Source organism: Salmo salar, chromosome ssa03 (genome assembly GCF_905237065.1).
Source record: "Salmo salar chromosome ssa03, Ssal_v3.1, whole genome shotgun sequence".
Classification (NCBI taxonomy): domain Eukaryota; kingdom Metazoa; phylum Chordata; class Actinopteri; order Salmoniformes; family Salmonidae; genus Salmo; species Salmo salar.
This window is the reverse complement of record NC_059444.1, coordinates 59,467,045-59,494,301: the sequence shown is the minus strand read 5'-3', so window position 1 is coordinate 59,494,301 and position 27,257 is coordinate 59,467,045. Positions and strand designations below refer to the sequence as shown.

The 27,257-nt window shown below is 43.4% G+C and overlaps 2 protein-coding genes and 2 non-coding genes across 10 annotated transcripts in view; 2 read left to right on the top strand and 2 right to left on the bottom strand.

Annotated features, from left to right (window-relative positions):
* The window catches only part of LOC106600985 (voltage-dependent L-type calcium channel subunit beta-1), a 36,536-nt gene extending 27,097 nt beyond the window's left edge, over window positions 1–9,439 (top strand). For 5 of the 7 annotated variants that reach the window (XM_014192803.2, XM_014192801.2, XM_014192805.2 and 2 more), the window contains 8 exons: window positions 1,314–1,394; window positions 1,498–1,556; window positions 1,703–1,812; window positions 2,538–2,546; window positions 4,130–4,281; window positions 4,425–4,520; window positions 4,728–4,913; window positions 7,152–9,439. In XM_014192803.2, coding sequence (XP_014048278.1) covers window positions 1,314–1,394; window positions 1,498–1,556; window positions 1,703–1,812; window positions 2,538–2,546; window positions 4,130–4,281; window positions 4,425–4,520; window positions 4,728–4,913; window positions 7,152–7,715 — 1,257 coding nt within the window. In that variant the 3' untranslated portion in view covers window positions 7,716–9,439. The remainder of the gene's footprint in view (window positions 1–1,313; window positions 1,395–1,497; window positions 1,557–1,702; window positions 1,813–2,537; window positions 2,547–4,129; window positions 4,282–4,424; window positions 4,521–4,727; window positions 4,914–7,151) is intronic. The other 2 variants (XM_014192807.2, XM_014192802.2) reach the window with 1 other exon arrangement.
* Window positions 9,440–12,126: 2,687 nt separating this feature from the next.
* LOC106600984 (ADP-ribosylation factor-like protein 5B) lies at window positions 12,127–16,275 on the top strand. The gene is made up of 6 exons (XM_014192800.2): window positions 12,127–12,547; window positions 13,309–13,369; window positions 13,478–13,625; window positions 14,120–14,203; window positions 15,140–15,291; window positions 15,432–16,275. Exons 1-6 carry the CDS (start codon window positions 12,502–12,504, stop codon window positions 15,478–15,480), a joined length of 540 nt encoding a protein of 179 aa, XP_014048275.1. The 5' UTR covers window positions 12,127–12,501; the 3' UTR covers window positions 15,481–16,275.
* A 1,734-nt stretch (window positions 16,276–18,009) lies between these two features.
* trnac-gca (transfer RNA cysteine (anticodon GCA)) lies at window positions 18,010–18,081 on the bottom strand. The gene has a single exon. It is a non-coding gene; the product is annotated as a tRNA-Cys (tRNA).
* Window positions 18,082–26,141: 8,060 nt separating this feature from the next.
* trnac-gca (transfer RNA cysteine (anticodon GCA)) lies at window positions 26,142–26,213 on the bottom strand. Its single transcript has one exon. It is a non-coding gene; the product is annotated as a tRNA-Cys (tRNA).
* Window positions 26,214–27,257: the final 1,044 nt, after the last annotated feature.

Here is a 27,257-nt window from a genome sequence, read left to right as displayed (position 1 = left end):
TGCTCTCAGTGCACTAAAGTGCTGCATGGAATACAGAGGAGAAGGCGTGCTGAGAATACAGAGAGCTGACACCGAATACACACTAGCACCCTACAGGTGTAGGATCTTAATTTGATCCCTTTTTGTTGCTGAGAATCTTGAAGCTCGTTTGCATTTCCTGCAGCGTGATTTACATACATTTACTGAAAACCCACACTAACACACCGTTATATTAACAGTATTGCACTTTTCATGTACACTACTTTTGGCCAGCTAATAGCCTAACCATGGATCAACCAACGTTATGGACGAAACCTTCAAAACCTGTTGCTGCAGGATTATTTTGCTATGACAATATAGGTCAAATGAAGATCCTACATCTGTTTTCTCCTAATTCCTGCCTATCTGTTAGTGGATAGACCATGGGACCTGTTCTCTTCTCACCTGTCATTCCAAAACAGGACGCTTTCTATAACAGAACAAATGCTTATAGATGCGGTATTGGGCAGATGAATCATGCTCCTCATGATTCATATTGATGGAATGTTAATGTATGCATTTGTTTTACTTGTTAGAATATTGATTGACTGTGTGTGGGTGTTTTGCGTAAGAGTGCATGTTCATTTTCAATGTGATTTGAGTGTTTGAAGTAAGTGTCTGAAATGCATTCTCTGTATGTTGGTTAAAAATGAGGTCTCTTTCTGTAGGTTTAGTGTGTGCTTGTTGTCCATTTTCTCTGGGCCTAATAACCCATTTGGCTTGGTGTCTATCTGGCTTCTTTCTATACAGCAAGAGGGGTCTACCACACAGATACATACTAAGAGAGAGTAGGAGAGAGAGAGTTATCTTTGACTGGAACCACAGTCACGTAAGCCTTTGGCTGGACGAAAGCTCCTGAGAATTTTTAGATATCAATAATGGCTCTTACGACTCTCCATAGCTCATTCTGATCCAGTTGAATTATAGTTCATTTCATTTGCTATGACTGGGAGAGCAGACTGAGAAATGGAAATGAGGGCTCTCTGTGAACATTTTCCGCTTGGTCTTGGTGCTTTTATCCTCTCCAAGATAATAAATGGGCTCTGTCTGAAATGCTTTATATATCATTCAGACTGTAGTACACTGTACAGAGAGAGGGAGAGTGTTGACATAATGTTGATTTATGTGTGTGTTTCTGTGGCGGTAGATTGTGCAGCTCCGTACGTGTGCGTACAAAGTGGCTGTAGATTGTGCGTCTCAGAGTGTGCGTGAGCTCTGTTCGTGTGTATGTCTTTGTTCAGACACAGTGGTTATAGTGTCTCACCCCGCTCTTGGTGCTCTCCTGCCTGACCCAGATGGAGCATGTCCCCCCTTACGACGTGGTCCCCTCCATGAGACCCATCATTCTAGTGGGGCCGTCACTGAAGGGCTACGAGGTAAGGCTACTGTGTAGCTCAATCTCCCCAACTTTCTTCATGGTCTATTATACCGGTCATATTCCACGCCTCAGTTGTTCTTCTTCTCCTCGTCTCCCACCAGGTGACTGACATGATGCAAAAGGCTCTCTTTGACTTTCTCAAGCACAAGTTTGAGGGCAGGTGAGTTTCAGGCCAGCCAGAGAACACGACTGAAATATTTACCATATTTAGTAAAGGTTGAAAATGTCTTCAACTTAGTATTTAGTTAAAGTGCTTTTAGACGTTTCCAGTTCTCAGCCCTGATTGGTTGATCGTGTTTCTTCCAGGATATCCATCACCCGGGTGACCGCAGACATCTCCCTTGCCAAGCGCTCGGTCCTCAACAACCCCAGTAAACACACCATCATCGAGCGCTCCAGCACCCGCTCCAGCCTGGGTAAGACAGGACCTGTAGGGCAAGACATCGTTGTACCTTTTCTTGTAAGAAAACCATTGATCACAATAACACCCACGTGATACACACACCCACGTGATACATTTCAAAAAGCTTTGTTAGTTCATGTTTCTTATCATCCGTTGGGCTATTGTGTTGTTACCTTTCACTATCAGTGTTGTCATATATCAATCTTAGCTTGTGTAAGTGTTTGATCCTGCTGATGACCTGCCCGACTCTAAATGAAATACCAGTTTGTACTTGGACAATGACTGGTGTTTACCTTTCTCCGAATATTGGGAGAAAGATATTTAAAAGTATTGTTCCTGTTGGTAATAGCTACCAGGTCAACAAAAGGTCAGGGAATATTGGATGTTAGCATCTATTGATAACATACAGTAGGGACCCTCATAGTCAATTTCATTGAATTACACAAATGTTTTTACTTAGGTCATCAAGCCACTCCATTTGGCATAGATAGTCTTCAATATCAGTGAGTAGGGCTAAGCACAGAACAGCAAGGCCCCTCTAGGGGAGAGGCTAGCTGAGCAGAGTGGGGCAGTGTAGCCTGTCCACAGGAACCTGAAAGGGTTGTCAGCCTTCTACCTTTAATTACTCGCTGTCCCTCTCTGATCTGGCCTCTTCTCTTTCTCCATCCTGTCTTTTCCTACCCTCCACCCACCTGTCCCTCTCTTCCACCTTCCCTCCACTCGCTCTACGTCTGTCAGACGTACTGGGTATGTATGCTCTCAACCCCACGAGGAAAACAACCAGGAGCTTTTTCTCTCTGTTCTCCTCCCCTGTCTGTCTGTCTCTCACTCTCCTCATCCCCTCAGACCTCATGCATCTGTCTGCCTGTCTGTTCCTCACACATGTTTGTGAAATCCTGTTGCTTGCAGTAATAACAATTTGAACTAAGGCTTGGAAAGAGTAGACTAATTACACAGCAGAATGAGTGCTCAGTGGGTCTGGTGGCTCTAGGCTGCTCAGCTGAGCGTCTGCCTGCTGTCTGTCTGTCTGTCTGTCTGGGGTTCAGGGGAAATGTGATAGCGGGCCTGGGGGGGCAACTGTGATCAGGGAGGAGTGTACAGGGGAAGATGATACTCCCCCCTCCATCCCCCATTGCCTCCCACCCTGTGACCCAGAATCAGGGACCCTACTGTAAAGCAACATGCAACAACACTTTACCTACAAGGAGCCTGTATGCATACTGAAACTCAAAACACAATTAGACGTTCATATATTCATGTGTTTATATACCGTACATCATTGGTTACTACCAATCTCTGATCCAAGGAACACATTCTTCACAGAGATGCAGTGTAAATAGAGGAAATGTGGAGGTTAATAAAAGCTAGGACAGTTTGTTAGGTTTTCATTATTTTAGGTAAAGTTCATTTCTCTTATCTCTGCTGAGCTTCTGGTCGCTGCCTTCCACCTGCAGGTTTAATTCCCTTTCTACTTCAGCCCTTCGGAGGGAGACCGTCTGAAGCCTGCAGCCCCTCTGCAGATTACCTGTCCCCTGTATATGTCATTGTGGCTGGGGTTGCTACCAGAAGCTCCACAGAGAGATAATGTAATTGTGGCTGGAACACCCCCCCCCTTCCCCCCCCCCAAGAAAATGTACACACATCTGAGCGTATGATAAATGTTAAAACCATACAGGCTCTTCTAGGGTTTTGCTGAAGGAGAATAAGAGTGTACAAAGCCGAGAACATCCAAACAGACTGACACGTTTGCAATGCCTGATAGCTCTAACAGCGAATGCTATTACACTTCATCACTTTCAGATGATTTTATTCATTGACATGTTCAGAACAGTATACCAAGTGCCGCCACAGGCATCTCATTCTCACAAGCCTCCTTCCTTCCCGAGTTTGAGTTGATATAAAAAGTTGTGTTGGAGATCTATATTTACCAGTGCAAAACATCTGTTACTACTCGTTGGAAAGTGGCAACAGAATGAGAATGCCCCAGTGTTCCATTTAGTGGCGTGTAAATGGAATATCTAATGCGATGGGTTCTGTTTCCCATGCACTGAACCTCTTGCCAAAATGTTGACATGCATGATAGTGTTAACATGCCACGTTTGCATGTGCGTGTATGTATCCTGTTTATTTTGAAATGGTGAGTGTGTGTGTGTGAAATATGAGTTATCAAAGTGGCAATAGTCCCACTGATCTCCTGTATACTCCAGAAGGGATTTAAATGTGGACAGAATTGAGATTTGACAACCAATTCAATTTGTATACTCTGTGTGTTCAGGCACCTACTACACCCTGTTACTTATTGCATTTCCATGTTGTTCTCTACCACATAGCGGAGGTGCAGAGTGAGATTGAGCGTATCTTTGAGCTGGCCCGCACCCTGCAGCTGGTTGCCCTAGACGCAGACACCATCAACCACCCCTCTCAGCTGGCTAAGACCTCCCTGGCTCCTATCATCGTCTACATCAAAATAGCCTCACCTAAGGTACCCTCTGAGAGGAGTGACTTTGTGGTCGATTGACTTCCTCGATCACGTGCTACTGAAATGGCATGTATGTGACTGAAATGTCTGTAGATGTGACATCTCTGTCAGTGACCAGCGGTATGTTGTTGCCTGTTTCCCTTCAGGTCCTCCAGAGGCTCATTAAATCCCGGGGGAAGTCCCAGGCCAAACACCTGAACGTGCAGATGGTGGCAGCAGACAAGCTGGCCCAGTGCCCCCCTGTGAGTGTCTGTCTGTGACCCTGGATTCTGTGGCCGAAAGGCCCATGTTCTTACATGCTGTTTGCCCTGAACAAATGAATTCACAATGACCAGTCTGAACAATGGCATTGGCTTAACATTGAAATGAATGCCCTTTTAGGTAGTTGGCTGAATCTCTGACGTTGACAGGTGAGACACTGACATAATGTCCCTCTGTGTTGTATGTAGGAGCTGTTTGACATCATCCTGGATGAGAACCAGCTGGAGGACGCCTGTGAGCATCTGGCTGACTACCTGGAGGCCTACTGGAAGGCCACGCACCCCCCCAGCAGTAACCCCCCCAACCCCCTCCTCAACCGCACCATGGCCACGGCCGCCCTGGCCGCCTCCCCAGAGCCCGTCTCCAACCTGCAGGTACAGGTGCTCACCTCCCTGCGCCGCAACCTGGAGTTCTGGCCCGGCCTGGATGGCCCCGGGGCCGAGCATGGGAACGTGGCCGAGCACGCCCTCTAAAGGCCAGCTGTGGGGGACGGGGGACGGCTCAGGGGGAGCGACACCCCCTTCCTAATCCAAACCCGGCTGCCTGCTCTCCAGATATATCTCCTCCCATCCTCCCTCTCTCCATTCCTCTCCTTGACCTGAAAGAAGGAGCCTAATCACATTGTTTAGACCACATCCTCATTCATAATACTGTCTAGAGAAACACCACATGCATGGAGAGATGGAGGGGGCTGTTTACTGGAGAGTGTGTACTGGGTCCATCACATTGGATCCAACTCAATAGCACATACACACACTTACACAGACATTCATATTCACACACACACTTACAAACACCACACACACACACACACACACACACACACACACACACACACACACATCAGAGTACTCGGAACAGTATAGGCCCCACACATTACTGTGAAAGCCTTCTGCATTAGAAAACACCCACACACAAACAGAGAGCTTCGTCCTCTTCGAGAAAACTGCAAATGACACAGTATGTTAGAGCAACACACACAGCAAAATTAGCAAAGGAGAGTTTATATGGGCAGGACACTGGATCCAGACCAAACCAGCACTGGGGAGGGTTTTCAGGAGAATAACACACACACACAATCACATTGGAGTTGTGAAATGAATTGACGGGGGCAGTTATTGGATGAAATGAAAATCCTCCATCATCCTTCCATCAGTTAGAGAGGTACAGTACCTCTGTCTCTGGTCTGTTGCCTATTCCCTGTTTACTGTAATTGGTTGAGAAAATGGAGTTGTGTGCCCCTTACCCAACCTCAGGGCTTCCTGCCTGGCCTCCTTTCTTCAGCGCTCCTTTATCGTCTGGAAAACGGTGTCCAGTTTACTTCCCTTCTCCGTGTTGCCATGGCACCGTCCCTGAAAAGGAGCGAATCATCTCGGCTGCTTGGCCAATGTGTGCCTTGTTTTTGTGGCATAGTTTCTAGTTTTCTGATTTGCGTGGCGTGGCGTGGCAGGGATGGGCTGTGTGTGTGTGTGTGTGTGTGTGTGTGTGTGAGAGCGTGCATATGCGTGTGCGCATGTGTGTGTAAAGTGATGTGGGCCCTGACTAATAGGAATGTCCTATTTCATTAATTCACACAGGAAACTCTATCCAGCAGAAAAATGATAACCTGGGTCTCATCTCCAATCAGCCACTGGCTTCAGCCAAATACATACAGCATGACTCATGACGGTCATAGTCCAAGACCTTGTGCAAGTGTCCAAGCTGCTTCCATATGTCAATGAGTTATACCCACAGAATTGATTTAATCGTGTTCATTTAGACATAAATGCACTATTATGAACAGTGCTTTCTCTGATTTCAATAGGTCGTATTTGATATGGTGCGGCTGGCTGTACATTGTCTTACGTCAGATAGCGCGTCGATTCCGCCTGCACTGATCTGTCTCGGTTGAGGGCCCGAGCGTCGCGTAAGAGTAACACAATCTGACAAAAGACAATGGCGGCTGTATAGATTCATTACAATTCGTTCAGATGGAGGAGATTTTGTTCACTTATTATTTTCCTGTCAATGGGTGTGACTAAGCTCTGCCTATTCAAAGTCATTAGCAAGGATTAGCCAAATGTTGGCTTGACCCAACTCTAAAGTGTCTTGTTCATTGTGCTGAGTTAAACAGAACGTGATACTTGCTACTTAGGATGAGGAACATGCTTGTGAATGAAGAGATATCACAATTAGTTGAAACATCATTTGAGCTGCTGTGAAAAATCAGCCAGAAGAGGGCACTGTTGGTTTTGCAGCCAGGTGCTGGACATGGTGTTTTGCTTGCCTAATGACTGCATGGTTGTTTGTCTTACAGATGATGAATGAACACATTTCTGTAGTCTATGGAAAAGAGTCTGTGTGCATGTATTAAATACAAAAAAGAATGTCACTTTGACCAAGTAATTATTTACACGGTGTCTTTTAAGTACTGCATAAATATATTCATCGTTATACTGTCAACCTCTTTGTGTTGCATTGTGAATTGACTGACTGGCATTACTGATATCTTGTTTTATCTGACTGCACCCTAACCTGTCCTAACCCTGTTGACTAACCCACTGCCTGGGCCTTGTTCTGTCTGTCTCACTGTGTCTCTGCATGGCGTGTGGTGTGGGCGGGGCTCGCTGCAGGGGCCGTACCTGGTGCACGGAGAACAGAAGCGGGAAGGGCCTCTGTCGGAGTGCGGTGGTAGCGGCAGTCTCCATGACTACCAGAGTGACCAGGGAGGGAAGCAGCAACCACAGCAGCACCAGCAGCAGAAGCAGCAGACCTACCTGCACTCCTCACGGGGCCAGCTACGGGCAGGGGGTGGGAGGGGCCTGTCCCGGCAGGACACCTTCGACTCGGAGACTCAGGGCAGTCGGGACTCGGCCTACACTGAAGCAGGGGACTCTTGCATGGACATTGAGACCGACCCCTACGAGGAGTCTGAGATGTACCGCGGGGTAGGGGGCGGGGGCAGCCGCCTCCACCTGGCCCAGCACCACGGCCGGCAGGCCTCCTGGGAAGACGAGGGGGCCGAGCCGGACCAGGAGAACCTCAACCACCCTCCCATGCCCTCCCACACCCAGCCTGGGCAACATGGCCGGGCCAAGCTAAGGGAGAGGTACTGCCAGGAACCCGGGGACACCGGCGCCAACATGGGCTGCAACAAGAATCAGGAGGACTGGGGGAGGGACGTGTACATCCGCTGAACACACATCACAACGTATGGGCTCTGAGGCTGACGGACAGACTGGGGGAGGAAGGGGAGGGAGGGAGGAAGTTCACGGTTAGGGCTAGGGGGTTAGCAGGGAGAGGAGGGTGGGTTTGGGGGCCATGCCAATCAGAGGCTCATGAATTAATCTGTTTACAACCCTATTAAAGAGGTACTTTTCTCATTGTTGAGTACGCTGTAAAGAAAAAAACAACTGCCAGATGCCATCCACCTCATTCAGTTATTTTAGCTATATTCAATTTATTTATGTTTTGAGAAGAAAAGCAGTTTGGTTGGTCTCTTTTTAGTTTATTTTGTTAGTACTACTGCATGAATACCATGGAATCCTACAGAACTGACAGCACGAGGACAGTTATCATTATGATTGTGAATTCATCATTGTGTGATCTGTATGGCTTAATCTCTGTAGTGTAGAATGTGAAGGCTGATAGAGCTGTAGTCTGTCATGTCTGTCCTCTGCCGTCTTAAACAGGGTTGTATGTCCCATGTACAGTACAGAGCATCAGGGTCTCTATCCCCACAGCTTCAGGCTCAGCTTCAGGATTCAGACACTTTCAGGATGGATCCTAAGCTTTTTGAGTCCCTCTCCTCCGATTCCTCGTCACCCAGACCTTAAAAGCTATCTTGTGGAAAAGTTGCCATAAACTCTTCAGAATAGTTTATTGAGATAATTGGTTTATTCGTTTGACGCTTACCTTAATGTTAAGAATAAAAGGAAACACCCCAAAGATATTACTTCCTCTTCCCTAACCGGCTTCAGCCATAGCATTTAAATAGAATTGTTTTTGTCTGGTCTGGTTGTCCCCATCTGTTTCCTGCTATTTTAGGGATACTGTCTGTCTGTGGGTGATAGCTTTGCTCCTGTAGTATACATCATCTTTTTTAATGTGGTACTGTTCATAAGCAGCACTACAGTAGTAGTCGTGTGAATGAAATGTCCTACCTAATAGTCTCTCACACCCTCAGACTTTACTTCAAGAACTCCAATCACAAGTGCCGGAATGTTTCGCCAAGCCACGTCCACCATTGTCATGGTGGGATGTCTTATCTCGTCACACTCACTGTTTTCATATGTGTGTCTTTACTGTATGTGTCTTCTTGGCTACTACCCTGCACTGTAGCCCACCCTGTCGCTCCAGCCTCCAGCACGATGTCCACCACCATCTTGCTTTCTCTGCACCAGCTTTGTGTTGTCTACGTGTTACAGGGCACACTAACAGTTATGTAAGAGTTATTTTGCGTGGTAAATCACCCCAAACGTTCAACCAAACAGCTAGCTTGTCTGAATGTCAGATGCCATGCACTTCTCTTCTTGATTTCTGACTGACTTTAGTGGTGTTTTTTCTGTGGACATTTGCATTTTATAAGGTCCTCAGTTCTTTAGCGCTAGTGAGAGGAGTGTAAAGGGGGGTGGGGGATAGGTACAAAACATGTTCTTTAACTCAGTTAACTAAATGGAGGATCCACAAATGTCTTTGGTGGGCTCCTTCTGCCCACCCCTTTCTTCAGTCAAATAAATAAATAAATATTAAATAATAATTCGTAAATAATGTTTATTGTTGCGTTATCGCAATTGTTAAAAAGATGAAAGAACATGTATCATTGGTGCCTGATTGTAGCTACATTTTGCTTTTTCTGCCTTTCATTTTTAATCTGTGGATAAATTCGTATTTTAATTAAAATTTCAATCAGAAAAAAAAAGATGCTTGGTATTTTCATTGTGTCACTCCTTTGATCAAATCAAATTGTATAGGTCACATACACGTGGTTAGCAGATGTTAATGCGAGTGTGGTAAAATGCTGGTGCTTCTCGTTCCGACCGTGCAGTAATATCTAACAAGTAATCTAACAATTCCACAACAACTACCTAATACACACAAATCTAAAGGGATGGAATAAGAATATGTACATATAAATATATGGATGAGTGACGACCGAGCAGCATAGGCAAGATGCAATAGATGGTATAAGATACATTACTCATCTCATATGTATATACTGTAAGATATGTAAACATTAAAGTGGCATTATTTAAAATGACTAGTGATTCATTTATTAAAGTGGCCAATGATTTAAGTCTGTATGTAGGCAGCAGCCTCTCTGTGTTAGTGATGGCTGTTTAACAGTCTGATGGCTTGAGATAGAAGCTGTTTTTCAGTCTCTCGGTACCGAACTTTAATGCACTTGTACTGACCTCGCCTTCTGGATGATAGCAGGGTGAACAGGCAGTGGCTCGGGTGGTTGTTGTCTTTGATGATCTTTTTGGCATTCCTGACATTGGGTGCTGTAGGTGTCCTGGAGGGCAGGTAGTTTGCCCCCGGTGATGAGTTGTGCAGACCCCACCACCCTCTGGAGAGCGGTTGAGGGCGGTGCAGTTGTCGTACCAGGTGGTGATACAGGCCAACAGGATGCTCTCAATTGTGCATCTGTAAAAGTTTGTCAGGGTTTTAGGTGACAAACCAAATTTCTTCAGCCTCCTGAGGTTTTAAGAGGCACTGTTGCGCTTTCTTCAACACACTGTCTGTGTGAGTGGATCATTTCAGTTTGTCTGTGATGTTTACACCGAGGAACTTCAAACTTTCCACCTTCTCGACTACTGTCCCATCGATGTGGATAGGGGATGCTCCCTCTGCTGTTTCCTGAAGTCCACGAAACAGCAGAGGGAGCTGATAATCACTGATGATTATCAGGGACACACACTTTCACATCCTCTACACCTAGAGGGGTGTATGACTGAATACATTAGTTTGCCATTTAAATTAGCTATACTTTCATTTAAATGATCACTCAATTCTTGCAATACAAGTAACTTAAGTATATTGGTGATTGAAGCCGTTGTCAAATAACAGAAAACCTCATCAGGTGCATGACTTAACAATACATATAACAGCTGAAGCTTGCTGTAGTTCCCCTTTTGTTGCATAAACTATGGCTTAAAATATGGTTTCTGTTTCTCTTGCGAAGGAAAAAAAGAAGAAAGCCTCTTGTGGTTTTTGACTCATCTCTAGTTGAAAACACAACAGCCGCAGGACTCAGCTCAGCGCGTGACGTGCCCTGGATTGTCATGCCTCCACTGTGGAGGAAACTTTTTTTTTTTTTTAATTCCAGACATTTTAAAAGGAAGTAAGAACCATATAATGTTCTATAGGATGAAGTAGTTAAGTAAATATCTAGACGTTTGGGTGTGGTGGTCCCTCTTCCTGAATCTGCGATCATATGTTGCATCGTTTTTCAGGCTTTCCCTAATGTCCAAACCATGGCCCAGAGTGACCCCTGACTGAGTCCTACCATTACAGGATTCTTGAGTGAATCCCATGTAAATAAATAGAGGCCTGATCAGTGTTCGGATTAGGGTAGATGTCAGCAATATTCAGTAGGGATCCGGCTATGATATTCAGTACGAGCACTGGGGCATACACTTCACAGAGTAACTAAAATATATTAATGTGATTGGAATGGAAAAACGGAACAGCTAGTGATCCTGAAGTTACATGGAAAACACATTACCCCCTGCACTGCCATAAAGATCCAGACTTCTAAGCAGAAGCCTCATGTTGTGGGACTATCACTTCTACCACCAGGACATTTTAACTTGGGAAAGTCAAGCCCTGAAGTTAATTCAAACACATTCTCATTCACAGGAATAGAAAGGGAATACCAGGGGAATGTCACAGTCATTGTTTTACTTTTTGATTCCATCAATAAATATCACCTGTAGAATTCCCCTGAAATGAGGCTTGGTCAAAGTACACGGTACTTTACGGGGCAACTAAGATATTAGTGCAGAGTGCCGTTTTTAAAACAATTGATGGATATTCATGTGATTGAAGGGGATCAGCTAGTGACCCAGCCCACTGGGCACAGATGTCAATTCAACGTCTCTTCCAAGTTGGTTTAATATAATTTCATTGAAATGACATGGAAACAACGTTGATTCAACCAGTGTGTGCCCAGTGGGTGAGGTTTACATGCAAAAACATTACACACTGCACTGTGGTGAAATAAAGATCCAGATTTCTTAGCGCCTAAAGTTGTGAGACTATCTCACTTCTGCCATCATTGTAGACAACATTTCAAATTGGGAAAGTCATGCCCTGAAGTTTATGATAAACACTATCTCAATCACAGGAATAGAAAGGACATTCCAGGTGAATGTCACAGTCATTGTTTCACTTTTGGTTACTAAACATGTAGAATTCCCCTGTTGAAATCAGGCTTGAGGGACTATAAAGTAGTTCCGCGTCCATGTGTGGGTGAGATGGCGTTGTCCTCCCGTTCATCAGAGCTCTCATTTTATTCGTCACGTTTGCGTCATGTTTCGCTACAGAAGCGTGGCCACGCCCGCTTTTAGCTGCTGAGGAATTCCTTTGCCCCGCCTTTTTCTGTGACTCGCTCCAATCATCCCCCAAAATCTAGCTAGCTAAGTAAAAGAATGCATTGCCTATTTTGATCGCAGAATCAATTTGGTATCGATAGACAACCCATGGGCACATATCTCGTTTTGTTGGTGTCGATGAACGTCAGAAAAATACCTTTGTAGGCTGTGCTACCTAATGTTTTCCAGGTAGTTGGCTTATTAGCCTCGAAGCACAGGGTTAGTTATCAGTACAGTTATTTAGCTAGCTAACGTTAGCTATCTTTGCTTGAAGTGTGGGGTGCCTATTGTGTTAGCTAGACAGCTACCGTTAACAGCTATCTGATTTGCTGTGTTTGAAATATTTTCATATTTCTTTGCGTTGTCTTCATTCTCATCACCGGTGGATATGGGACTACTCTTTACCAAGCTGATGACTGTCTTCGGAGACAGAGGTAATAATTTGTGTGCCTGAATACATTTAGCTAATTTACTGCTATTATTGTTGCTCCTAAGTAATCTCCACTCCGTGCCTGATCATTTCTGCTTGCTTGGTTTGGTAACGTTAGCTGTTTTGTAGCAGAGTTGTTATGGACTGGATTTAAATTATGAGAACGCAAGCAAAGCTGTTAGGCGTGATTTTCAATAACGTTAGTGACAGTTTAAAAAATGGTTAATTTCGGCATAGCCAAAATCGTAGCTAAATTTCTAAGTACACCGGGCACCTTCCAATAACTGGTTAATTTCTGTCGGACACGCGCTAGTCTGTACTGGATGTTCTGTTCACTGTGTCAACGTTCTGCACACGTGTCCCGTGTAATTATCTGTTTTCTATGTAACGGTAGTGATAGTGAATTGCATTAATATTATGCAACCAATAACATTTCGTCAATCAGTACTGTTTACCTCGTTGATGAGATGATGGCAGGTTAGAGGTCGCTGGGGTTGACTACCAGGGTCAAATGGCCCTTGTTTTACCTAATAGTGACACTGCAAACAAACAGGTTTTGACCCCTTTGGATAATAAAGATGTCTGCCCATGTTTTTCATATCTGGTATTTGAATCCGTGACTAGACCCTTCAAAGAGAGTCCATCAGTCACACGTGTTATCAAGGTGATGATTGATTAGCTTTGGTGGTCACAGGTCTGTGAATGGCAATCCATGTGTCATATGTACAAGTGTGTAAATCACTTTCCTCTTTCCTTCTCTCATAGAACACAAAGTGATCATAGTGGGCCTGGACAATGCTGGGAAGACCACTATCCTCTACCAATTGTGAGTGATATCAAAATAGATTTGTATAATTTATGATCACATAAGTGTCAAATTTATGCAAATGATATTTATAATCACTTAGTCATAACAATCACTCTGTCCTCTCAGCCTTACCAAAGAGGCGGTCCACACCTCCCCCACCATTGGCAGTAACGTAGAGGAGATCTCTGTACGCAAGACCCGCTTCCTGGTATGGGACATCGGAGGCCAGGAAAGCCTGAGAGCCAGCTGGAACTCCTACTACTGCAACACAGAGGTACGGATCTGTCGGTGTGTGTGCGCCGCAGAATGTCTTTGTCGAGGAACAGCATGTGTTTTTTTTATGTAACAAAGTGTGTACAGGTGTGTGTTGGTTTCTGGCCAGTTACAGCTGGAGTAGAAATAGAACCCTGCTAATGCTTAAACACTTTTTGCTTTAACTTCCCTTTCCCTCCGAGACTGTCTGAATGGCTACAGCTGGAGACAAGATGTATTTCAGCTGTCCAACGATTAGGCCAACATTGAGTTATTACACTTTAACCAGCAGCTGATTGTTGTTGTCATTGATAATGCATGGGAACACTATTACATCATCTGTTACAGAACTAACCATATCAGTCTGCTGTCCTGTGTATTCCTCTAACACTCTAGACTCTTACTGAAGTCATATTAAACGTTGATGAGATGAGAGCACTCAGAGCCAGGGGTAAAGTTAAGTGAGTAAGTTGGTCCCCTTTGGCCAGGGTATTCAGTTGTTTTGTCTCTCTTTAGATTGTGATTCTGGTTGTGGACAGCACTGACCGCGAGCGCCTAAATCTGAACAAAGATGAACTTCACCGCATGCTTGCACATGAGGTAACAACCACCTGGGTTTTTTGGGGGCATCATGGGAAGGGGGAGGGTCAGCTCAACCTCACTGTTTAGATTTTTTTTTCTTTCTGAAGACCAGTTTCAAATGCAGGAAAGCACCCTATTCATTCTTAACTTCCTTTTTCCTGTATATGACACACCAGAAATATTAGCCGATTGGAATTTCCTTATTGTATCAACAGGTGGATGAGTGAGGATTACTTTTTAAGAATAAGGGCACTTTGTTTTCTAGGTGGTTCACGTTCCATTGTCACTCACCTTATGTATCTTTTTAAAGGTGCAATATACAGAAATCGCGCCACCATTTCCTGGTTGTTAAAATTCTAATAGTTAACCTAATTTCAGTTTGTGACAAACAAGCAATCTATAGTGTAGAAAATTGTTGTACCATCCAAACTGCTGTGAAATATCTTTTTGATAACCAAAAATATTATATTTTTAGCTGTTTGAAGCTGGTGTATAAAATCGCTTCTTAGACTTGCTTTCAATGAGAATGACAGATCTATAACTCACATTTCTATATGAATTTGATCAGGTGGCCCAAAAAGTCACATATTGCAGCTTTAACATGTTGACACGTGAGCTATGTTCATGCTCTCAATATGACTCATATCACCACTACAGCGCAAACAAACTGATTGCAAAACCATGATGGGTTGTTTCAACATTTCCCCTGTGTGAATCAGTGCATTGACAGCTGAGCTGTTCAGTTTATGTTCTGCTGACGCTGCTATTTTCTATTATCTGAGTCGTCGCAGCGGAGAGATTCTGTAGATATCCACAGGAAACGCTCAGACGTGTAAATATGTTGAATATAAAAACGAGATAATTGTGCCTCTCTCCTGTCCTGTCTGACTGGTGTGTAGGACCTACAGAATGTAACCCTGCCTTTCTCTCCTGTCCTGTCTGACTGGTGTGTAGGACCTTCAGAATGCTGCGATTCTAGTTCTGGCCAACAAGCAGGACATGAAGGACTCTATGACAGTGGCAGAGATCTCCCAGTGCCTCACCCTCAGCTCCATCACAGCCCACTCCTGGCATGTACAGGCCTGTTGTGCCCTCACAGGGGAGGGGTGAGTACACTGCATAACTACAGACACACCTGGGCCTCCTCCGTTTGTGTGTGTTATAACGTTCCCGATAAATAACCTTAAGTCAGTCAAACACAGTTTAATTTTCAAAACCATTTCCATCTCTTTCTCCTAACCTCCAGACTACCTGCCAGTCTGGACTGGATGAGGTCTCGTGTCCTGGCCAGTTAGAACTCCTTCCGTGGGCTCATCCCAATTGGAACCAGGACAGCTATCCTTTGACCCAACAAACACAACCTCTCAGATGTCGCAGCCAAAGCCACAGTGCCCAGATCAGGATCTCCACTATCTGTAGTGACACTGCCCCTCTGAGCCCCAGGGGTGGCCCCAGTCCTCCCCTGTCACCCTCATGCCTTACCCAGCCTTTAGTGTGTATGCCAGGGCTGACCAGAGTACAGGTCTGCCTCGGGATAGAGGAGGCCTGGAGGAACCTGGCAGAACCTCAACTAGACATGCCAGGGTGTGCCAGTGTGCATGTGCGTCAGCATCTATGTGTGGTGTGTGTGAGACTCCGTTCTAGAGGTCCACCATGTTTACATAAGAATCCCTACCTGTCAGACCTGACTCCATGAGGATGACACAGTATGCCCCACATAAGCTGAAAAGGGACCTATCACAGTATTTACGCCTCCTGTCCTCATGAACTCCATAGAGGTAGAATGGGAGGTTGCATTGGATTTCTTTAACATACAAATCTGTATCTCTGACTTGAGGAAAACCACAGTACCACAGGTTAAGAGGCCAGACCTAATGGTGATCAGACTGGTGCTCAGCCTTCTAAGCTATCAATGCACAAATTACTTGAAGTATTTATATCAAAGAAGAAAAAAAGGGGTTGCTTGACAGTGAAAAACAAGTATTGTCTGATTTAAAACAGGTTAATCATGTATTTTTATACATATACAGTGGCTATGTATTTTACAGTACAAAATATTTTTTGTACAAATAAATGTTATTATTGATAAACTGGTGACTGGGCTGCCTTCTCTGTAGTAGGGGAATTACACATGGAACAATTTGGGAACGCCTGAACCAATGATTTATATACTGAACAAAAATCTAAGCGCAACATGCAACAATTTCAAAGGTTTTACTGAGTTACACTTCATAGAAGGAAATCAGTCAATTGAAATAAAGGTATTAGGATTTCACATGACTGGCCAGGGGTGCAGTGATGGGAGGGCATAGGCCCACCCACTTGGGAGCCTGGCCCAGTCAATCAGAATGAGTTTTTCCCCACAAAGGGTTTTTTACAGAAAGAAATATTCCTCAGTAACCGCCCCTTCTCGGACGATCCCACAGGTAAAGAAGCCGGTTGTAGAGGTCCTGGACTGGCGTGGTTACACCTGGTCTGCAGTTGTTAGGCCGGTTGGATGTACTGCCAAATTCTCTAAAACGACGTTGAAGGTGGCTAATGGTCGAGAAATGAACATTCAATTCTCTGGCAACAGGTCTGTTGGACATTCCTGCAGTCTGAATGTCAATTGCACACTCCCTCAAAACATCTGTGGCATTGTGTCATGTATGCAAAGCTGCACATTTTAGAGTGGCCTTTTATTGTCCTCAGCACAGGGTGCACCTGTGTAATGATCAATCTGTTTAATCAGCTTCTTGACATGCCACACCTGTCAGGTGGGTGGATTATCTTGGCAAAGGAGAAATGCTCACTAACAGGGATGTAAACAAATTTGTGAACAACGTTTGAGAGAAATAAGCTTTTTGTGCATATGGAAAAATTCTGGGATCTTTTATTTCAGCTCATGAAAAAATGGGACCAACACTTTACATGTTGTGTTTGTATTTTTGTTCCATATATATATATATATGGAACACCCGTGTCTTGCTCCCATGCAGATTTTGTATTTGCCAAGGAAGGCAGATTAATGTTCTGTATTATGTCGTATAATCTGGAGATTGTGCCCTTCAGATACAGGTTAAGATCTAAACACTTCTCGACTGTACACTTAGTAGGCTCGAGTGGAAATGAAGGGAAATGTGTTTTAGCAAAGCTGCGAGTTTGCCGGTATCTATAAAAAGTGGGTATTGGGAATATTATGGTCAACCCTCGGAGTATAGAATGGGACGAATGTGTTATCAACAAATAGGTCACAAAAAAACCGCCAGAACTGGAATGCCGTGTCAATCTGTGAAGCTGTGAAGAGATGATTAGATGTTAATGGAGAGAAACCGCTTGTTTGTTTAAGGCTAAAGTGATTTCGGAATTGGGACCAGATTTTAATATAACTCACATTTCTATGTCAATTTCGTGGGGTTGCCGAGGTGCCTTATTGCTATTGTAAACGGGTTACCAACGTAATTAGAGCAGTAAAAATACATGTTTTGTCATACCAGTTGTATATGGTCTGTTATAAACTGGGTGGTTCGAGCCCTGAAATCCGATTGGCTGGCACGGCTGAGGGCTGTTCTTACGCAACTCGGAGTGTCTGGACACAGCCCTTTTAGTCGTGGTATACTGGCCATGTACCACAAACCCCCGACATGCCTTATTGCTAATATTAACTGGTTACCAACGTAATCAGAGTACTAAAAATACGTGTTTTGTCATACCTGTGGTATACGGTTGTCAGTCAATCAGCAATCCAAGGTTTATATTCCGAACTGTTTTTAACAACTACACTTTACTTACTAGTCTTGATAACACCAGCCTCTCCACAGCTCGCGCATTAGCGGGTTCAAAATAGGGGGCATCCGGATTTGAACCGGAGACCTCTTGATCTGCAGTCAAATGCTCTACCACTGAGCTATACCCCCACTGTATCTCAGCAGCACAATAAAAGCTAATTATCCTAAGGATGTCAATTATGTTCATAAATTACAAAAAACATTATTTTATGCGGTACAGTTTGTATTTTCGGTTAAAAAAAAATGCATTTCACGGGTTATCGACGTTTTTCAAGACGTGTTCGTCTGTTAGGGGAGCGCACACTGTGTACTCGTTTCCTCCACTAGGAGGAGACAAATACATGTGTCTCTTGGGTGCTTTCAGTACTGTACAGTACACGGTATTTTATATACGCTATCAAGGGAGAAACGAATGTTAGTGTTTCTTTGTATCTTTTTGTCAGTAACAACATCAGTCGGCTCTCATGTATGCCCAATGATATATTTTGTTTTTATGAACATGCGTGCACCCTAAACACATTAGATAAAAAGATGGGTTTGGTAACAGTGGTAAACCTCGGATAGTAAAACTCTAGTTCTGTCGCATTTCATTCGTGCATTTGCCATAAAACAACAACAATAACCACTCACATGACACATTTCGACCAGTTTAAGTTTAATGGTGTGTATAGGGCAGGAATTAATGATGAGACAATTAAGGGTGCAGAATGTTGTTAAAACCGTGACCACGGAAACCAAAAAACATGCGAAAAGGCCTGTTGGGAAGACAATGCAACAACAACAACAAAAAACCAGCTCTGCAGGCCTTATTACATCCCAGCCACTTGAAATGACATTGAGGTTTATTTGCATCACAACAAGGAGATTGCATGCCTCAGAATTTCAAAAGTAAATCTGGTGGTGATAGAAACGTGTAAATGACTAGAGAACGACTCTGACTTCAGGACTACAATAGGCCTGCAATACAATGAATGACCTTCCATCAGGCATGTCTGCTAAATTTCTTCAACAAGGGATTTGAAGGAATGGGTACAATTTTAACAGCTAGTTAGACTACCAGCTGATACTATGAGCTCCCATTGCGATTGTTTTTTAAATTGTGTCTTGTATTTAAGATTGTCCACTTTGTGGTCCCCAAATACCTATGTAACTACTTTAACTTGGTCAGGGAGAGGAGCAGTGGCGTAAAGTACTTAAGTACTACTTAAGTCGTTTTTTGGGGTATCTGTACTTTACTTTACTATTTATATTTTTGACAACTTTTACTTTTACTTCACTACATTCCTAAAGAAAATGATGTACTTTTTACTCCATACATTTTCCCTGACACCCAAAAGTACTCATTACATTTTGAATGCTTAGCAGGACAGGAACATTGTCTAATTCACACACTTATGCTTAATTTGTAATGATGTCTGAGTGTTGAAGTGTAAAACTGGCACCATCTGGTTTGCTTAATATAAGAAATTTGAAATGATTATACTTTTACATTTACTTTTGATTCATTCATTCAGATCTAGGATGTGTTATTTTAGTGTTCCCTTTATTTTTTTGAGCAGTATATATATTTCTAATGGAAAAGGAATAGAGATAGACATACATTTAAACTGTAAACTGGCTAAAACTGACCATATGTGCATGTTTGTTTATAGCTCTGTCTATGTCTAGGCTTCAACATCCCCATATTCTGTTTGCCTATGGCAGGGATGGGCAACTTTATGAGGGTGGGGGCAAAGAGAAAGCAATACAAAAGTAACTGAAAGTTATCAGATTACGTTACTGAGTTTGGGTAATCCAAAACCTACGTTACTGATTACAATTTTGGACAGGTAACTAGTAACTGTAATGGATTACATTTAGAAAGTAACCTGCCCAACAACCCTGTGTTCACTCATGACTGTGTGGCAGCGCACATCTCCAACTCAATCATCAAGCTTGCTGACGACAGAACAGTGGTAGTAGGCCTGATTATCAAAACAACGAGACAGCCTACAGTGAGGAGTTAAGAGCCCTGGCGGTGTGGAGAATAACCTTTCTCTCAATGTCAACAAAACAAGGAGCTGATCGTGGACTACAGGAGACAGCAGAGAGACTTCGCCCCCATCCACATCGACGGGGCCGCAGAGGAGAGGGTGAAAAGCTTTAAGTTCTTTGGTGTGCGCATAACTGAGGACCTGAAATGGTCCCTTCACACCGATACTTTGGAGAAGAAGGCGCAACAGCGTCTCTTCAACCTCAGGAAGCTGAAGAAATTCAGCTTGGCCCCTAACACCCTCACAAACTTCTACAGATGCAACATTGAGAGAGCATTCTATTCGGGCTGTATCACCGCCTGGTACAGCAACTGCACCGCCTGCAACCGCAGGGTTCTCCAGAGGGTGGTGCGGTCTGCTCAACGCATCATCGGGGGAACACTGCCTGCCCTCCAGGACATCTATAGCACCCAGTGTCACAGGAAGGCCAAGAAAATGATCAAGTACCTCAGCCACGGCCCATCCACTACCATCTAAAAGGCAAAGACAGTACAGGTGCATCAAAACTGGGACCGAGAGACTGATAAACAGCTTCTATCTCCAGGCCATCAGACTGTTAAACAGTTATCACTAGCCAGCCTCCACCCTGTACCCTGCCCTGAACCTTAGACACTGTCACTAGCCGGCTACCAACCAGTACTCTACCCTGCACCTGTACATAGAGTCATTGAACACTGGTCAATTTAATAATGTTTACATACTGTCAGTGGTGGAAAAAGTTCTCAATTCTCATACTTGAGTAAAAGTAAAGATACCTTAATAGAAAATGACTCAAGTAAAAGTGAATGTCACCCAGTAAAATACTACTTGAGTAAAAGTCTTAAAGTATTTGGTTTTTAAATATACTTAAGTATCAAAATTAAATGTAGTTGCTAAAATATACTTAAGTATCAAAAGTAAAAATACGAATAATAAAAAAATCCTTATATTAAGCAAACCAGAAGGCACAATTTAAAAACATTTTTTTTACGGGTAGCCAGAGTCACACTCCAACACTCAGACATCATTTAAAAACAAAGCATTTGTGTTTAGTGAGTCCACCAGATCAGAGGTAGCAGGGTTGACCAGGGATGTTCTCTTGATAAGTGTGCGAATTGGACCATTTTATTTCCTGCTAAGCATTCAAAATGTTACGATTACTTTTGGGTGTCAGGGAAAATGTATGGAGTAAAAAGTATATATTTTTCTTTAGGAATGTAGTTAAGTAAAAGTAAAAGTTGTCAAAAATATAAATAGTAAAGTACAGATACGCCAAAAAACTACTTAAGTAGTACTTTAAAGTATTTTTACTTAAGTACTTTACACCACTGCATACTGTTTTACCCACTTTATATGTATATACTGTATTTTAGTCATGGCTCATCCATTATAACCATCTCCACAGAGGAACTCTAGAGCTCTGTCAGAGTGACCATCGAGTTCTTGGTCAGCTCCCTGACCAAGGCCCTTCTCCCCCAGTTGTTTAGTTTAGCAGGGCGGCTTGGTCTAGGAAGAGTATTGGTGGTTCCAAATGTCTTCCATTTAAGAATGATGGAGGTCACTGTATTCTTGGGGACCTTTAATGCTGCAGGATTTTTAAAATATCCTTCCCCTTCCATCTGTGCTTTGACACAATCCTGTCTCGGAGCTCTACGGACAACTCCTCATGGCTTGGTTTTTGCTCTGACATGCACCGTCAACTGTGGGACCTTATATAGTCAGGTGTGTGCCTTTCCAAATCATGTCCAATCAATTGAATTTACCACAGGTGGACTCCAATCAAGTTGTGGAAACATCTTAAGGATGATCAATGGAAACAGGATGCACCTGAGCTCAATTTCAAGTCTTATAGCAAAGGGTCTGAATACTTATGTAAATAAGTATACATTTGTAATAATATCCCCCCCCCAACATTTGTTTTGTCATTATGGGGTATTGTGTGTAGATTGCTGAGAAAAAAACAATATTTAATCCATTTTAGAAAAAGGCTGTAATGTACAAAAAGGTGGAAAAAGTCAAGGGGTCTGAATACTTTCCGAAGGCACTACAGTATTTATATTGAGGACTCTGACATTGCTCGTTCTGCTATGTCTTATTTATTTTGTGCGTTAGGATTATGTGTATTGTTAGATTGCTGCACGGTTGGAGCTAGAAACATAAGCGTTTCGCTACACCTGCGATAACATCTGCAAAACTGTGTACTTGGCCAATAAACTTTAATTTGATTTGTTCATTTGGATATCAATGCTAAGATATGTCGTCTAGGTTCGTAGAGGGTATACACTAACACAACATTTGTTTTATAAATTGTATGTGTCACTCAGTTCCATAGTCAGTAAGGGCCCGATTCCAACATAGTAAATTATGCCTTTCTTACATATGCACTTCCTACACACTTCTCAGTAGTTGGTATTCAGACTTACCTTATGAAGGTGCTTAATGGGCTTTGCAGGCGTGGTTCCCTTGCGCACGCTGAATAAATGTAATTCAAACCCTGAAAACCCTCTAACTTCCTAGCCGGCAGATTTTCAGGGTTTTCAGTACATTTATCTTAAGCCATCTCTTCAAATACAGTGTACCTTTAAATTTGAATTTTGATGACAGACTCAACAGAATAATCCAGAGAACGGGTTCAGAATATTAGGGATCAATGAAAGAAAGCCATCTAAATATATGCATATTGATCTGTCGTTTCAGCACCAATTGATAGATTTAAATTACTCTGTGGTCACCTACATTTTCAACCTCTCCCTGACCCAATCTGTAATACTTACATGTTTCAAGCAGACCCCCATAGTCCCTGTGCCCAAGAACATCAAGGTAACTTGTCTAAATGACTGCTGACTGTAGCATTCACATCTGTAGCCATGAAATGCTTTGGTCATGGCTCACATCAACCTCATCATCCCAGAAACCCAAGCGTTGCAAAATAAATGTACACATACATGTTATTCAATCATTGCACCCACCCTGCTCGCGCGCGTCAACGAGCGTCCGTGTAGCCAGGCGCTAAAATAGAACTTGGTTCTATTTGTGACGCTCGACGCGCTGCAAGTCCTGTCTCTCCCATCTCCTCATTGGTTTTTAGGAATATATACGCCCACGTGGGTGATTGAAAGATGAGCTGAGGTCCACACTCCAGTCCAGTCAGTTGTGGTAATGCACCTAAAGTTGGTAGCCCACCGCCATAAAAAGTCTAAAGAAGAAGAAGAAGCCTGAAGGTGGAGAGATTACTGGAAAACAAACGTTTACCCTTTTATCTGTTGATTAATTGTCGGAGTAGAGGACCTTGTGCATTTCAGGTAAAATGCAACCTAATGTTTATATCCCAAGACAAATTAGCTAGCAACAGCAAGCTAACTAGCTAAATTGCCATAAATGTTTAATGCTTTTCAACCTGTTCCCGAATATAGTTGGTTCAGAGTTTGTTTTGATATTTGAACCTGCTTCTCCTGATTGCATCTGGTGTGGCGGGACAAAATCAACACGCGTGCGATGGAGCACACGGACACACGCGCGTATGCCGTCTGGTAAGCATGTTAGGTCCCTGGGACTGAACACCTCACTCTGCAACTGGATCCTGGACTTCCTGACGGGCCACCCCCAGGTGGTGAAGGTAGGCAACAACACATCCGCCACACTGACTCTCAACACGGGTGCCCCTCAGGGGTGCGTGCTTGGTACCCTCCTGTACTCCCTGTTCACCCACGACTGCGTGGCAGCGCATGACTACAACACCATCATCAAGTTTGCCGATGACACAACGGCGGTAGGCCTGATCACCAACAACGATGAGACAGCCTATAGAGAGGAGGTCAGAGACCTGGCAGTGCGGTACCAGGACAACAACCTCTACCTCAACGTGGGCAAAACAAAGGCGCTTATCATGGACTACAGGAAACGTAGGGCCAGACACGCCCCCATTCACATTGACAGGGCTGTAGTGGAGCAGGTTGAGAGCTTCAAGTTCCTCTGTGTCCACATCACTAACGACCTATCATGGTCCAAACACACCAACACAGTTGGAAAGAGGGCACGACAATTCCTCTTCTCCCTCAGGAGGCTGAAAAGATTTGGCGTGGGCCCTCAGATACTCAAAAAGTTGTAGAGATGCACCATTGAGAGCACCTTGACTGGCTGCATCATCGCTTGGTATGGCAACTGGTCGGCATCGGACTGCAAAGCGCTACAGAGGGTACATTACTGGGGCTGAACTCCCTGCTATCCAGGACCTCTATACCAGGCGGTGTCAGAGGAAGGCCCTAAAAATGGTCAAAGACACCAGCCACCCAAGTCATAGACAGTTCTCTCTGCTGTCGCACGGCAAGCGGTACCGGAGCGCTAAGTCTTGGACCAAAAGGCTCCTGAACAACATCTACCCCCAAGCCATAAGACTGATAAATAGTTAACTAAATAGGTACCTATACTATCTGCATTGACCATTTTTGCACCAACTCTTTTTGACTTTATGCACACACACTGCCCTCTACCCACACACTCACATGTACTTACACTGACACTGACACTCCAACACATACACACACACACACACACACACACACTCACACATAACACGTACACACAGGCACACTGTCACCACACACACACACTTCCACACTCATCACATACACTGCTGCTACTGTCTATTATCTATCCTGTTGCCTAGTCACTTTACCTCTACAGTATATTTACATATCTAACTCAATTTCCTCGTACCCTTGCACATCAACTCGGTACATAGCCAAGCTATCATTGCTCATTGTGTATTTTTTCCTCATGTTACTATGTTTTTCTATTATAATTTTGGTTTTGTTGATCGTATTCTGCATTGTTGGGAAGGGCCCGTAAGGAAGCATTTCACTGTTAGTCTACACCTGTTGTTTACGAAGCGTGTGACAATTAACATTTTCTTAGTTTAGATTTGATCTTATTTAGGGGTTAGAAAAGTATTTATGAATCACAAAAAACTGGTTTGGAGAGCCTTTACACACGAAAGAAAGAACACGGTGGTTTGATTCATTCAGAAAATTGCCACATTCAGATCTTAGACCCATGGTAATGTTGGAAAATTTGTGTACGTAGAATTATAATAGGGAGAATAGTGTACAGAAGTAGGCCTTGTCTATTGCCTGCACTAACCATGGAACTGTGTGAAGACACAGCCAAGTATTGCACCATACGTCAGGTTCAAACTGTTATGGCTTAGTCGGCGCTCAGCTCCGTAACAATTGAATTAGCTTACGTGTCATCTTTAAACAAATATGATCAACTGTTACTAATGATCCTCAGCAACAACCACATGGCCGTGACGGCGCTTACAGAGGAAGAAAATGAGGATAAACGAAACAATTGAATTAAATGGAATGATAATGTAGGCTATACCAACTGAATTGATCTAACAATCAATTGGCAGTTGAATGTGTGTTGTTATTAGGCATACTGACGGTCAATACCGATAGTGTCTAATATTTAACATGATAGAAACAGGAAACGGAGAAAGTTGGGGTAGCCTATAATTAAGACATTCGAGAGAGAGCCCATCTCTGCCAGTTACAATAAAATTCAGTACAATTTAAATTCTGCATAATGGCACAGAATTTCAGAAACTATACTGTGGGAAAGTCGATATGTTGATATGCTTCAGTTTGCAGCCATATGACTGGTTCAACATTTGTCTCGCAATAATAAGATAAAATGTTTCTAAAAGAAGTGTCGTTTATATTTACAATTCCCTTATCCAAACGGATTACTCATTTACCTAGCTCTTATTAACAGCTCTTATCAAGTTGTAAATTGCAGTGCATGAAGAATGGGGTTACTGTATTTCTATCAGAAAAAATACAGTACATGCTTTTTCCACTTGGAACCGCTAGGTTCTCTCGACCTTATTCATTGTTTCCTTCTGCGCAAAGACGGTGGAATTATTAGGGATTAAGTCAAGGTCAGAATCTGGATATCTGTAGATACATTTCCACCACACCTTCATTTATTTGATCTCCACCCAAAACAAATAGCAGGTGAATAGCATGCTATTCTCAAGCTTAAATTCAAGGTCAGAATACACGTAGAGAGCAAACTGCATAGAAAGGGAATTTATGCCCCCTTAACTCGGGTCGGAATCGGGCCCATGTTTATGTTTTCCTTACCTACCCAGTTAGACACCATTCAAAGAAAATGAGGGGGCACCCGGATTTGAACCGGGGACCTCTTGATCTGCAGTCAAATGCTCTACCACTGAGCTATACCCCCTGATAGAAAGTCTAGTCACCAGAGGTATTCTAGTCAATGTTCTGAGTAAGTGTTTAATAGGTTAGTGCTACTAGAACATTGCTCCACCCCCTGTAACTATAAAGTGTATGTTTTCTTTTCTTTTTCTTTAACCTTTATTTAAATAGGCAAGTCAGTTAAGAACAAATTGTTATTTACAAGGACAGCCTACGCTGGGTCAATTGTGCGCCGCCACGGGACTCCCAATCACGGCCGATTGTGATACAGCCTGGAATCAAACCAGGGTCTGTAGTGATGCCTCTAGCACTGAGAAGCAGTGCCTCAGACCGCTGTGTGTGTGTGTGTGTGTGTGTGTGTGTGTGTGTGTGTGTGTGTGTGTGTGTAGGGTTGGGTTGGGTAGGTTACTTTCTAAATGTAATCTGTTAGTTACTAGTTACCTGTCCAAAACTGTAATCAGTAACGTAATTTTTGGATTACCCACATTTTGTAATGTAATCTGATTACTTTCAGAAGCACACACACACACCGCATCCAGAACACAGAGCCAATATTTACCCAGCCGTCTGCCCAACACAGGAGGATCAGATGTACAGACACATGAAAGAGGAACAGAAAAATGGAGAGAGAGAGACAGGGTGACAGGGAGAGAGCTGGGGAAGAGAAAAAGTGGGAGATATAAAGGCTACTAAAAAAAGAGTGAATGAGGAAGATGGAGAGAGAGAGCTGTGTTAAATGAGAGGGAAAGAGTACAGAACTGAGTGAGTGTAATACAGGAGAGGAGCTGAATATAAGAAATAGAGGAATGACACTGAAACAGCAGAACATTCTTTGGAAGTTTGTATTTTTACATCCATATCCAACATGTTATTGACCTCTTTGAATCTGACTGACTCGTGGAAAAGGTATAATGTGAGTCACTTACAATTCAAGTCTCTCCCTCTATTAATGTTGTAATTCCCCAGATGACCAGTAGAGACCAGTGTAAGCAAATGAAATTGTGGGAGCTTATTCAGAACATGCTCATAGAAATCTGTTTACAGTAAAACCGAGATTTATCTTTTCATT